Below are 14,021 nucleotides of genomic sequence, written 5' to 3'. Positions count from 1 at the left end.
AGTTGCAGAGCGGAGGGTGGGGTGTGGGGAGCGGGAGCTGGAGGTACAGCGGGGGCCAGGGATGTGTTCTAGGTTCACTACGTCTTGAGAATAGAGAGCAAGAGAAGTAAAGATGAGGCTGGGGAAAGAGCAGGAGTGGGGAAAACAAAGAACCTTCGTGCCACAAAAGGGCTGAGAACTTATCCTGTAGGCCAGTGTTTCTAAAACCTGACTGTTCTTCAAAATCATCTAGCAGCTTTAAAAAATACAGATCCTGACATTCCTCCCCCAGACCTACTGAATTAACACCTCTGGTGGTGAGGGTCTAGGATTCAGCAAAAAAACCTGACTTAAGTAGTGGTTCTGACAATTGGCCAGGTGGGTAATGACCGCAATGGGGAGCCACTGAGTGTTTTAAGCATGAGAGTATATGACCACCTTGTGTTATTTAAATAAGCTAAATAGGTAGCACAGAACATATACAAGACCTTTAAACATGATGCAGGAAACATCAGAAGTCATTAAAAAGTGCTGGAAAATTGACTATTAAAAATATTACCTATCATATATCAATAAATCAACTGTAGACTGAGTAGAGTTTAAATTGATACTCTCAGGCCACCTATACATAAAAGCACTATAAAAAAACTGTAAACAAAAACTATAAAATAAAGACAAATAGCAAACCAGGAAAAAAATCTGTCAAAAATACAGGAGACAAAGAATTAATATCCTTAACCATAAAGAACTGAAATAGTATGATGAAACTATTAAGATTCCTTTAGGAAAATGGGCAAAGGAAATGAATGGGCATCACAAAGAAGAAGAAACACAGATTTTAAACATATTATATAGCAAATTTCTTTCTTTCTTTCTTTCTTTCTTTCTTTCTTTCTTCTCTCTCTCTCTCTCTTTCTTTCTTTCTATTTTTTGGTGAGGAAGATTGGCCCTGTGCTAACATCTGTGTGTGACACAGCATGGCTTGTTGAGCAATGTGTGGGTCCATGCCCAGGATCCAAACCTGTGAACCCCAGGCTACCAAAGAAGAGTGTATAAACTTAACCACTACACCACTGGGCTGGCCCCCAAAAATTTTTAGAAAGGAGTAATAGTAATAATATTTTCTGCTGGCAGAAACACAGTGAGAAGAGTATTCCTCACACTCGCGGCAAGTTAAGTTGGCATTATATAAACAATGCGAGTCCTAAACAATTAGTACCCTTAGACCAAGTGATTTCACTTCCAGGAAACTAAGAGTGTCAGTTCATCTCATCCTTGTGAAAATCTTGAAGTTTGTCCTAAAAATGTGGAATCATTAAATAAATCATAATTGAGATTAAAAATATTATGCAACCATCAAAAATAAGGCTTAAGGGGCCAGCCTGGTGGCGCAATGGTTAAGTGCATACATTCCCTTTGGCAGCCCAGGGCTCGCCAGTTCAGATCCCGGGTGCGGACATGGCACTGTGTGACAAGCCTTGCTGTGGTAGGCGTCCCACACATAAAGGAGAGGAAAATGGGCATGGGTGTTGGCTCAGGGCTAGTCTTCCTTCTCAGAAAAAAAAAAAAAAGAGGAGAATTGGCAGATGTTAGCTCAGGGATAATTGGCCTCGAAAAAAATAAATAAATAAATAAAATAAAAATAAGGCTTAACAATCTTTTTTTGTTGTTAGTGCCATCGAGTCAATTTTGACTCCAAGTGACCCTGCGTACAGCAGAGCAGAGCCAGCCCATCTTTTCCGCCATCCTCTCATCTTCCGGTGCTGTACCAGTCAATGCTCCACTGCTATTCTAGGGTTTTCATGGCCAAATTTTTCAGAAATGAGTGCTTCTTCCTAGTCTGTCTTAGTCTGGAAGCTCTATGGAAACCTGTCCACCACAGGTGACTGCACGTGTTGGAAATACCGGTGGCATAGCTTTCAGCATCACAGCAATACGCAGCTGCCACAGTATAACAACCCACAGACGGGTGGTGTGGTTCCCTGACTGGGAAACGAGAGTGCTGAATCTTAACCACTAGACTATGAGGCCTGGCCTCATTTTGGTTATTTAAGCATTTTTTAACATTCTGAAATCATGAACCCAGGCCACAGAGGTCAGAGCGCCAAATCCTAACCACTAGACCACCTAAAAATCTTTAATATAATTATCACAATATGCCAGTGAGAAAAGCAGATATAGCACTCTACATAGAGCAGGACCCCATTTTGCAAAAGTAAAAAGCAAGACTCACCTTCTCCTAACCCCCACCACCTAGAAAACATCCTAAAACAAAATAGAAAAAAAAGGAGTCGAAGGAAATGTACAAAAGTGTTAAGTGCGGTTAGATAATATTTTAAAATTTTCTGCATGGTACTTTTCTGTAGTTTCCACATTTCCTACAATAAGCAGGTAATCCTTTTATAATATTAGGGAATAAAGATTATTTAAAGTCCTTGTGTATAGGAGGATGGTTAGTGCCCTTAGGAGTCCCAGTGAAGGGTGCAGGCAGGCTGATGAGGGCAGGGGTATTAGAGGGGAGCAGAGGTCCCTGCACTGGACAAGATCAGAATCAACAAGATTCTGACTAGAGATGACCGACTAGATATGATGATGAAAGAGAAGAATCTGGGATGATATCTAGGTTTCTGGCTTGGGGCACCATTAATGAAGATGGGAATATGTGAGGAGCAGAAAGTTTCGGGGAAAGATGATGAGACGTTTTGGACATCCTGAGGCTCAGACACTTGCCCGCCTCTCGGGAGTGCAGGATTGCTCTCCCCACCCACAGAGGAGAAGAAATGCTGTCCTGGTGGCCCAGCTTTAACGTGATGCTCGTAAGCAGAGCTTGCTCCCACACGGGAGCGAGCTTGGCCAGCATTCTACTCCCCATTGCACTTTTGGACTGTCTTCCACGTGGCAAGAAAATAGGGATAAGGTGGCCCAAACAGTCCAGTCACTTGTCTCTCCAGTTATCTTATCTTTCCAAGTGTCTGAGTGTCAGCAAGAGTGCCAGGAGCTCGGAAGAGGCCAACTCTTTTCTTCCTCTGCCACTGCAGGTCTAGAGACTCCATTCTAGAGGGATCTGCTCTCTCTTTCACTCTCCTCAGGGACTTAGTCTGAGAAGGCCTGGGGTGGACTGCCCAAGCATGCTCTGCCGTAGATTCTGAAGGGGACCTTGCTCTCTATGCGTAGCTCTTGCCGGTAGGTGTGGCTTAGTCTCTCACCGGAGTTGTCAAGAGCTGAGATTCAAGGTTAGGATTAGTCGGAAGAGGCAGAAGAGGCCTTAAGAGAACTGCTTTGGCTCAAGATATTCAGGCCTGGTCAGAAAAGGATTAAGTCCCCAATGCAACCTAAACTTCTGTCCGGGACTCCCTAGCGGAGCAAGAGGCCATGGCTACAGTAAGCAAATGTCCCTTTCCTGACTTTGCCTCCTCTGTGCACACATCTCATGGGGGCCTCTCGGGCAGGGATGATTAGGTGAGGACAGGACTTGATATTCCTGGGTGCCTTGGCCAGAATACCAACATCACATGATCTCTGCCTCGTGGAGACTTCCAGCAGTGCCTGCGGGGCATCTGTGAGCTCTAGAGTAGCAGCCTGGGAGAAAGAGGTGTGTGGTGGAGGCAAATGTGGGAGTCACGAGGGGTGATGTGCTCATCCAAGGAAGAGTACCAGATGAAGAGAAGAGACCCAAGACAAACTCCTACGGACATGCAGACTCGGAAAGACTGGCCAGAGACAGGAGGATGAACAGAAAAAACAAAATTGACATAAAAAGCCAAAGGAAGGAGGGCCTGATAGACAGGCTTAAATCTTCAAATAATGGTCTCAAAGAAGGAGCTTATGAACTAGGGGGAGAAAAACACATCAACAAGAATACTGCTGGGAAATATACTACAGAGGTATGAACAATGGGCTGTGGGAGGACAGGAGGAGTAAGTTTTCCAGAAAGCATCTCAGAAGTGACCAATGAGCTGGACCCTGAAGGACGACAGGAGTTTGCTGTGTATATACGCATGCACACATTTGGGCTGGGAGGGACTGAATGAGAAAGGAGAGAATGAGTGGTGCACACACACATTTGAGAGGACCTGGCTTCCAGAAGGGATCAGACCTAAGGGGCAGGCCTCCTCACCCTGTGTCATCCAGACCTGGCAAGGTCCCAGCCTTGGAAGAATCTGAGTGCCTCCTTGATGAATCTCAAACCAGACTGGGGCTGCTGCTGGAGAAAACCACCCCTCCCTTTTGCCTGGCACCACTATGAATGTACGGTGGCAGACCCCGACAGGGCCTTCAGTCCCAGGCAGATATCCTATGACACCTCCTTACTTAGCATTGTTCCTCATCTCCAGAGTTGCTGTTTCATACCTTCTCTGTATTCCTCTAACTCCTCCTTCACGTCTAGGAGACACCCCTTCCTTCGACCTCAAAGAAACCATTACAATGAGAAATGCCATGATTTGCCACTACCAAATCTCCATTTTATTTGCACATATCCTATTCTTTTCTACTGTCTACTTGGACCACCTGTCTAAGCCCAATCCGATCCCTACCCTCCACATTCCCAACAGATCCTCAGGGATCTACTCCCTCATTCCCTTATCTTCTACACCTTGTACTCTATCGTCCTGCTGACCTCATCCAAAAGGTTAAAGTCTCTCTAGCGAGAGGGAAAACCCTTCCCAACCGCACCTCTTCTTCCAGCTCCCACATTACCTCATTGTTCTCCTCCCAAACAAACGTGACGTGTTTGCCCACATTTACTAACTCCACTTACTCACCCTCCACTTTCTTTGAACCACTAGAATCTAAATTTTGAACCAATCACTTTGATGAAAGAGCTTTTGCCAAAGTCACCAGCTACCCCTTGGGTTCCAAATCCAAAAGACAGATCTCAGGGGCCGGCTCCATGGCCGAGTGGTTAAAGTTCTGCATGATCTCCAGTGGCCCAAGGTTCATGGGTTTGGGTCCCAGATGCAGACCTACTCCACTCATCAGCCACGCTCTGGAGGCCTGGAGGCATCCCACACACAAAGTAGAGGAAGACTGGCACAGATGTTAGCTCAGGGCTAATCTTCCTCATAAAAAAAAATATATAAATAAATAAACAAAAAACAGATCTCAGTTCTTGTCTTTTGACTCCTCTGCAGCATAAGTCATTTTTGAACAATTACCCTCCTCTTGAAACATTCTCTTTCCTTGGCTTCTAAGACACGACTTTCCTTATTTCCCTGCCTCTTCCCTTGCTGTTCCACACCAGTCACCTCTGTGAGCTCCATGTCTTCATTTGGCCCTTTAATGCCGGTATCCTTAAGGTCTGTTCTGAGCCCTGTTCCCTACACACTCTCCTGGGATGACCTCATCTACACTCATAACTTCTACTTTGCTAATGAGTTCCAAGAGTATATCTTCAGATCTTTTCCCTGAGTTTTATTCTCAGTTGTTCCACAAATGTGGAATGTCCCTCAAATTTAGATTAAAACAGGAACACAGAGCATTTCCTATTAAATCTAATCCTCTTGCTATGTTCCTTATCTCAGTGAAGACCAGTTACCTCTATCCCCTCAGTTCCTACTCTAAAAACCAAGAGATCAATCTCAACATCTTCCTTATTTTCCACCTGTAATTAATTACTCACAAAGTTCTGTGTATTCCACCTTCTATCTGTCAATTTTCTCTCTCCTCGCCGCTACTCTTTCAGGAACCATTATCTCTCAACACTGATTACTGCAAGAGCCTCCTAATGGGTCTTCAAGCTTCAAGTGTTGTCCAACTCCAACCCGTTGAACATCTGTCGGCAGAGAGAGCTCTCCGAAATGCATATCTGTATGCACTTCTCCATGCTCAAAGCAGCTCAGCACCTTCCTACCGCCCTCAGGAAAATAACTGAAGTCCTACACGCAGTTCATAGGTCCTTCACCATCTGCCCTTGCTTACTTCTCCAGCTTCGTTTCTTGCTGCTCCCTCAGCTTTGCACCCATGCTCCAGCCACACTGACCTTTTGTTAGTACATCAAATACCCCATGCTCTCTCTTTCTCCCCTGGGTCATTCCTCTGCACAGACTTTTCTCTCTGGCCAGAACACATTCCATGTCCTACTCCCACCCCAACTGCCTATATTCCCACTTCTTCTGATCTCAGCTCAGCTCACTCCTTCTGGGCAGCTTTCCCTGACTCCCCGGCTCCATCCAGGTGCCTGGCTACAGGCTCCTACAGCATGTGGCACTTTGCCTACGATGGCAATTACCTCATTGTACTGTAATGATTTATCTATATTCCTTGATGCTAAATTCTACTTATCTCATCCATTGTGTTCCTAACATGGGAAGGGCTTGGTAAATGTTCAAAAGAATTATGAAGGGCTTTTCAGGCCAAATTAAGGAGCTTGAATTTCATCATGTACGTGAAGGGAACTCAGCAGCAGTTTTAAAAAAGGAGTGAAGGGGCCGGCCCAGTGGCATAATGGTTAAGTTCATATGCTCCACTTCAGTGGCCCGGGGTTCGTGGTTTTGGATCCAGGGTGTAGGCCTACACACTGCTCATCAAGCCATGCTATGGTGGTGTCCCACATACAAACTAGAGGAAGATTGGCCCGGATGTTAGCTCAGGGCCAATCTTCCTCACCAAAATAAAAGGGGGGGGGGGCAGTGAAATGACCCGGTGGTGGCAGCAGTGGTGGTGGTGGTGATGGTGGTAGGGTCTTTCTGACAGACATAACGAGCTTCAAACAGAGGAATAAGGTTATTTTCCCGTATAACTTCAAAGGCGCTCAGGAAATCTAACTTCAACCCAGCCAAGAAGTTCTTGGAATCCAGACACAAGAACACTTTGATTGCATCCTGTACTTTAAGGACCATGACAGTGCAGCCCCTCTTGAGCTCTCACCTCCCAGCTTTTGGTGGTCGGCTCGCTGAAGAAGTTGTCGATCATATTCAGTTCTTCCTTTTCCACCACCACAAAGCCTTGCTCTTTGGCATCTTTCCCATAGACGTCAGGAGACCATTGAACAAAGAATGTGTATAAGTGATCCACCCTGAAAAACATGTTCGTCACAGGAGTGAACACCAAATCCGCTTTCCTGGCAGGCACTAGTGGGAGCTGGGCACATACAACGAGCTTGGCAAATCCATTTTGCTAATTGGGAAATTTCCCACTGTGAAGACGATCTTTATGAGCACATTCCAAACTCGGATAATAAGTCAACAAATAGAAGCAGAAGCCCAGAGACACTGAGAGACTGTCTTTCAATTTGAGAAAAAGATCAAGGGATGGGATATAAAACTGAAAAACACAATGCAATATTTATACCAAATATTTTTCCTCATTGGGTGTTCCTTTGTTGAACCCCTATATTCATTGGGAAAAAATGGATCTGAAGCTTTAGATGGGAACAGATAAGCAATACTCCAAATAGGTCTCTATGTATATTGAAGCATTATTACAATTTTAATAAACTATCTTTAAAAAGTAGAATATGTCAGGAATAATACTAGCTATTATGTTAACATTAGAAAGAGACAATTTTATTGACATAGGAATGCAGTTTGCTTCTGATTTCTCTGTTCTCTTATACATATGTAACATTTGAAGGTTCTGAAGCATCTCCATAGAATTAATCAAAAGAGAGATGGCTAGTTTCTGAGGAGAAAACAGGAGCTCTGGGTCCCCGCATCCACAATATTCCCCCAAGTGTAAGAGTCGCAGCTCTCTGACCTTCGATTCCACACCTGCAACCATCAGAGTCGGGGAGTGGGTGATAGACAGGATCAAATGATTCTTAAAGTCTTTTCTAATCACAAATGGTAATTCCAATTTGAGGCTACTGTTTGGGACAATATTAATTTCTTGCTAGTTTTTAAAAAGTTATAATTACATAAAAATATTATAACACTATTGCCAGAGATTGAATGTTTGTGTCTCTCCCAAATTCAAATGTTGACACCTAATCCCCAATGTAATAGTCATTGGAGACAGAACCGTTGGGAGGTGCTTAGGTTATGAGGCAGAGCCCTCATGACTGGGATTAGCGCCCTTATGAAAGAGACCCCAAAGGGCTAGCTAGCCCCCTTCTGCCAAGTGAGGACACAAAGATAGCCAGGAAGTGGGCCCTCACCAGACACCGAATCTGCAAGCACTTTATCTCAGACTTCCCAGCCTCTAGAACTGTGAGGAAAGAATTTCTGTTGTTTTTAAGCCACCCAGTCTATGGTATCCTGTTACAGCAGCCTGAACAGGCTAAGACAAATATTAATGGAACTAAAAGAAACAAACAAAAAAGTCACCCACAATTCTGATATCCCAGAATTAGGCTTCCATATTCCCATCTGTTCTTGTCCATACGTACACAGTTTTCTTTTCATTGTAATTAGGGCCAAGACATAATTGTTTGTTATATGTAACACTAAAGAAGGTACATTTGCCATGTTGCTGTCTTTGTGCTGGTTTGCAATGGCTACATTTCAGGAAAGTGAAGAACCATAATTAGCCTCTGTTCCCATGTCCTCAGGATATTTAGCTTGTTTCCATTTCTTTGATTGTACTTACAATGAACGTCCTCATGGTCTATGCCTTTCACCATCTTCTGAATTATTTTCTCAAGATTAGTTGCCAGAAAAAGGATCACTGGGCCAAAGGGCATGATTTTACAGTGCATGATTCATCCTGCCAACGTGCTTTTGAAAAGTTTGCTAGTTTACTCTTAACACCAGCACTGCTGTTTGAGTCTGTTTTATAACAATCTTGCTTACCCTTTAAAGAAAATGAGTTTAATATATATTTAAGTTTGACCTGACTCATGTTGCACGTCTTTGAGTGTTAGTTGGCTTGAACATTTTTCACAAGTTTTCTTCCTGGCTGTAGCTTTTCGTTCATGAATTGGCTCTTTGTGACTGTGAAGTCGACGCGTCTCTTGCCAATTGTGGTAGCCCTTATGTCATGTAAATAGGAACCACTATCAAATGAGTTTCTAAGCTTTTGTTTCTCTTTTTATATTAATCATGTCTTTTCTTCCACAATATAGAATTACCAATTTTCATATACTTTAAAGGTATATTTTGAAATTTCTCCTACTCCTTCAAAAGTCAGAAAGTTGTCACCCAAGACAAGGTGCGTATCAGTATATATGATATGCCACCACTTACATTTAAAGAAAAAATAGGTATAGATATGTTAGGATTGTACGTGGATATCATGGTTAGTTTTATATGTCAGTTTGGTTAGGCCTTAGCTGGTTTTTGGTCAAGCACTAGTCTAGACGTTGCTATGAAGGTATTTTTTTAGATGTGATGAACATTTAAATCAGCAGTCTTTCAGTAAAGCAGGTTAACCTCCATAATGTGGGTGGGCCTCATCCAATCAGTTGAAGGCCTTAAGAGAAAAAGACTGAGGTTCCCTGAGCAAGAAGGAATTCTGTCTTTAGATGGCCATCAGACTTGAGACTGCAACATCTACTCTTTCCTGGGTCTCCAGCCTGCCAGCCTGTCCTGCAGAGTTTAGACTTGCCAGCCCCCACAACCACGTGAACTAATTCCTTAAAACAAATCTTTCTCTCTCTCTACATATATATATACACATCCTATTGCTTCTGTTTCTTTGGAGATCCTTGACTAATACAATGGCCTACTCTGAAAGGCTATATAAGAAACTGATCAAAATGGATAGCTCTGGGCAAGGGAATGGGGTGGGAGAAGGACCTATTTTACCTCATATATATATTTAAGTTATTTTAATTTTGGGGAAATAGGTAGTACATTTTTTGGATTCAAGCATCCAAACTATATTTTCAAAAGCATATAATAAGTTTCCTTCTCACTGACACCCCTGTCCACCACATTGTGTGCCCACCCATTTTGCCATAGGTGACCATTTTATTAGTTTCTTGTGTATTTTTGTAGTGTTATTTATATAGCTATAAATAAAGATGAATATATATTCTTTTTGTCTTGCATTTCTACAAAAGCTAGCACTATTCTTTATTTTGCTTTATTCACTTAACAATATATCCTGGATCTCTTTCCCATCAGTATATAGATGGCTTCTTCAATTCTTTCTTTTATAGCCACACAGTACTTTATGGTGTGGATTTACCACAGTTTATGAACCCATCCTCTATAGCTGGATGCTTAGGTTATTTCCAGGATTATGCTATCGTAAACAATGCCATGATGAATAACTTCCTTTGTGATCATTTCACACACGTACAGGTATAGCTGAAGGATACATTCTCAGAGGGGGGACTGCATTGTTAAAGGAGCAATCCACTTAGAATTTTGACATATAATACCATGTTACCCTTTTCAGGGATGATATCATTTTTTGCTCTCCCACCAGCAATATGTATACTCTTTTGAAGTATTTTTACCACGTAGTATGAAATCTCCTATTAAAAATTAACTTAGAAAAAATGAAATAAATCACTCCTCCAGAAAGGTCTGATAAGTATACAATTCTAACCCTTTTAGTTTACTAATACATAAAATTGAGTCCATCTTAACTGTACTTTGGAAGAGAGTTGAGAACCAAATACGCTTCACTCTAACTTTTGGAAAAGGAGACAATTATTACATGCATATCCACATCAGATAAAATGGCTTCCTAATTATTGTCAGTTAGCTTACTTGTGAGAAAGAGAAAATCAGTCCCTGATACCCAGGAGCTAGCCTGGTCCCTTCGGCCAGGCCACAGTGTTGCCGGGAACTGGTCTGGCACTCACAGCGAGGCCCTGATATTCTCTGGTTGAATGTAAACAATTTCCCAGAACATCAACATCAGACAAGGCCACTCCATGACCATGATGAATCATGACAAAAACAAGACCACTCTGAGGTCTCATATCTGAACGCAAAAACACAAACATTATCCAGCCACAAAAATGACCAAACAGCCCTCTAACTTGGCTACTATGAATGAACGCTTCTTTACCAAGTACAGCATTAGCCTCTCTGTCTTCCTGCCTTCTAGATAAGATTTGTAAGATACCCAAACATAGAATCACCTCTGCTTCCTAATAGCATCCAATCCAGAGCAAAGGCCCCCTTCCTTAAGTCCTCCCCCAAATCACACAACACAAACCTAACTTCCATAACTCCTTTCTGGCACCCTCTTACTGAGATGGCTCACGGTCCCATGGCGTGCCTTCTCCCTCACTGCAACAAGTCAACCCAACTCATTCAGCTTCAGCTGTGTTCCTGGTGGTCCCCGGCTGGACAGCATTGCTTCCCTCGACAACACACTCTTTGCACCCACGATATACCAGCGACCCTGTCCATGTGGAGTTTACCTTCCAGAATATTAGAGCTAATGGGGATACTGGTGTCATTTAATCCAATTAACTCTCCTTAGATGTAAGGGAAAGGGGGGGGTCTGACATCTACCAACAGCATCACAGCCAGGGCTGGATCTCCTGAGGTGGCAGTCAGGGGTCTTTCAATCACACGACAAAGTCCTCCCTTCACATTGATTTCTGAATCATTTCCCAGTTAACTTCCTGGTTATGTCACAAGACACATTTTTATCACTTTTGGATCCATTTTGCATTTCTCATTTGTCCCCTAACATTTTACCCTCATAGGAGAAGTTGTTGCACAAGCACAAGCATTCAAGAAGCACTCCAAGATATGCTGAAAACTCATGCTGACATGTGTCTCTGCACAAGACTGCAAGGGAATGAGGGAGGAGGTGCAGATTTGGAGTTAAGACTTCATTTCTTCTTAGACATTATAGGAAAATATAAATTGTGAAAACTGAAGGTCAATAAAGAGTTTAAGGAGAGATCTCAATCAGCAATTTTCAAGTCACTTCCCTTTTAGGTGACGAAGACATTAAGTTACTTTTGGAGACCATTTGAGCAGTCCTTTTTTTTTTTTTTAAAGATTTTATTTTTTCCTTTTTTTCCCCAAAGCCCCCCGGTACATAGTTGTATATTCTTCATTGTGGGTCCTTCTAGTTGTGGCATGTGGGACGCTGCCTCAGCGTGGTTTGATGAGCAGTGCCATGTCCGCACCCAGGATTCGAACCAACGAAACACTGGGCCGCCTGCAGCGGAACATGCGAACTTAACCACTCTGCCACGGGGCCAGCCCCCTTGAGCAGTCCTTTTTAATTACGTAGATAGAAAGTAAGTCAGACTTACTATTCTGGAAGAAGATATAATTTGGACATTCCCTGCTTTATGAAGACAAGTCATTCCTACAACCCACAGGGAAGATTTGTGTAAGAACCAAAGGATTTCCTGGGAAGTAGGAATGTCATGCCTAATACCTTCTCTTTCAAAGTTCAAGATTATTAGAGCATCTCTGATGAATTAAGGTGGTCCTAACAGAGGTAAGCCCATAGGAGAAGATAACACTGCCTCCTCCACCCCAATCTTCTTGGAGAGAGAAACTCTTCAAGGGGTTTGGAGTAGGGGGAGTGGTCTGGTCTAGACTGATGACCTGGGATCCAAATAAATGCCATGATTGTTTTAGGAGCAGGTTAATTTGGGCATGGTGTGCTGCTGATGGCAAAACTTAGACCAAGTCCCCCGCGCAATGGGCATTCTATGGAAGGAAATGACTGCATAGGCCATACACATATGTGTGAGTTCCTTAGGAGCTGGAACAAGCTGTCAGTGAGGGGCACAAAGTAAATTTTGGCATAAAACATTCTTTTGTTGTTGTTGTTTTAATTTCTATTTTTGGTTCTGATTTTTAAATTAAATTCCTCATTACCAAACTTACTTTTTTTTTCTTTTTTTTTAATATACATATATTTTTTTATTGCAGTAACATTAGTTCATAACATTATATAAATTTCAGGTGTACATCACCATGTTTCAATTCCTGTGTAGATTACATCATGTTTACCACCCAAAGACTAATTACACTCCATCACCATACACATATGCCGAGTCACCCCTTTCACGCTCCATCCTTGCCCTTTCCCCTCTGGTAACCACCAATCCAATCTGTCTCTATGTGATTGTTTGTTGTTGATTTTATCTTCTACTTCTGTGAGTGAGATCATACGGTATTTGACTTTCTCCCTCTGACTTATTTTGGCATAAAGCATTCTTGCCTGCACGTGCCATTCTCTCGAGAAGAAACATCTCAGCCTGGGGCAGGTCTCTGGGGCGAGCAGGTGAGGGGGTTTATCCCAAACCTCTTCTCTTGGGACTGCCGGATTTCCCATGAGTGGTGACTCAAGCCTCTGAGCTTGCATGCGATCAGAGAAGGTGACCTATTCTGCAGCAGCCCCTGGGGAGTCAGGAGCAGCCAGGGCCAGCCCTTAACCTGAGTAAGCACTGGGTTTGTTGGACTTACCAAAGGAGGGAAGTCTCTAAAAAGGAGGGAAAAGGCAGTTCAAAAATATCACAGAATAGAGGCTCCGAGTCATAAAAATTTTAGGATTAAACACAGAAGCGACCTTACATTTTAAGCAATGCTGGAGACATATAACATATCAGCTACCTAAAAAGAACACACGTGATTCCCTGCCTCGGGGACCTCACACTGCACAATAACTCTAAGAGGCAGGTATCATTTTGCCCAATTTACAGACAAGGAAACTGAGACTTAGCAGACTGAAGAATGTGCCCAAACACCCCATCCTAGAAATGTTCCAGCCAGGCTAAGCCGACAGCCTCTTCTTCTATGAATGCTGAACTCCAAGGGGGACAGGTACACTTTTGGACCTGTCCAGAGTCAGAGGTCTCTTAGTATGAGTCAACTGCTTCCTCAGCTTTGGGTTTAATTAATGAAGCTTAAGCAATATTAGTGAGATGGCCTGGGTGGCCCATAGAGCACATGCTGCCCACTGCCCATTCCTTCTCCTACACCTTCCATCGGTAGGCTCACTGTGCTCTGCACTCGGGGAACATCACGGTGCAGCCGCCTCACCTCAGCCATGCTTCTGGGACGGGTTCTCCAGTGGCTGCGGCACGCGGGGCAGCAGCCCTGGGCCTCCCTGCTCTCTCGGGTGGTGGGTTTTATCTCTGCAGCTACAAAGTCACCTCAGCCTTGGAAAGCCTCAGGTGAGGTGAGATGGGAAACCTCAGATATCCATTCTGCACGGGGCGTCCTGAT

The 14,021-nt window shown here is 43.3% G+C and overlaps 1 protein-coding gene across 15 annotated transcripts in view; it reads right to left on the bottom strand.

The window, feature by feature from the left end:
- Positions 1-14,021, bottom strand: part of NCOA7 (nuclear receptor coactivator 7) — a 147,062-nt gene that overhangs the window by 11,880 nt on the left and 121,161 nt on the right. For all 15 annotated transcript variants that reach the window (XM_070557004.1, XM_070556998.1, XM_070556995.1 and 12 more), the window contains one exon: positions 6,847-6,994. In XM_070557004.1, coding sequence (XP_070413105.1) covers positions 6,847-6,994 — 148 coding nt within the window. The remainder of the gene's footprint in view (positions 1-6,846; positions 6,995-14,021) is intronic.

Source organism: Equus przewalskii, chromosome 9, assembly GCF_037783145.1.
Source record: "Equus przewalskii isolate Varuska chromosome 9, EquPr2, whole genome shotgun sequence".
Classification (NCBI taxonomy): Eukaryota; Metazoa; Chordata; class Mammalia; order Perissodactyla; family Equidae; genus Equus; species Equus przewalskii.
The sequence above is the reverse complement of the archived record's forward strand: the minus strand, read 5'-3'. Positions and strand labels throughout refer to the sequence as shown.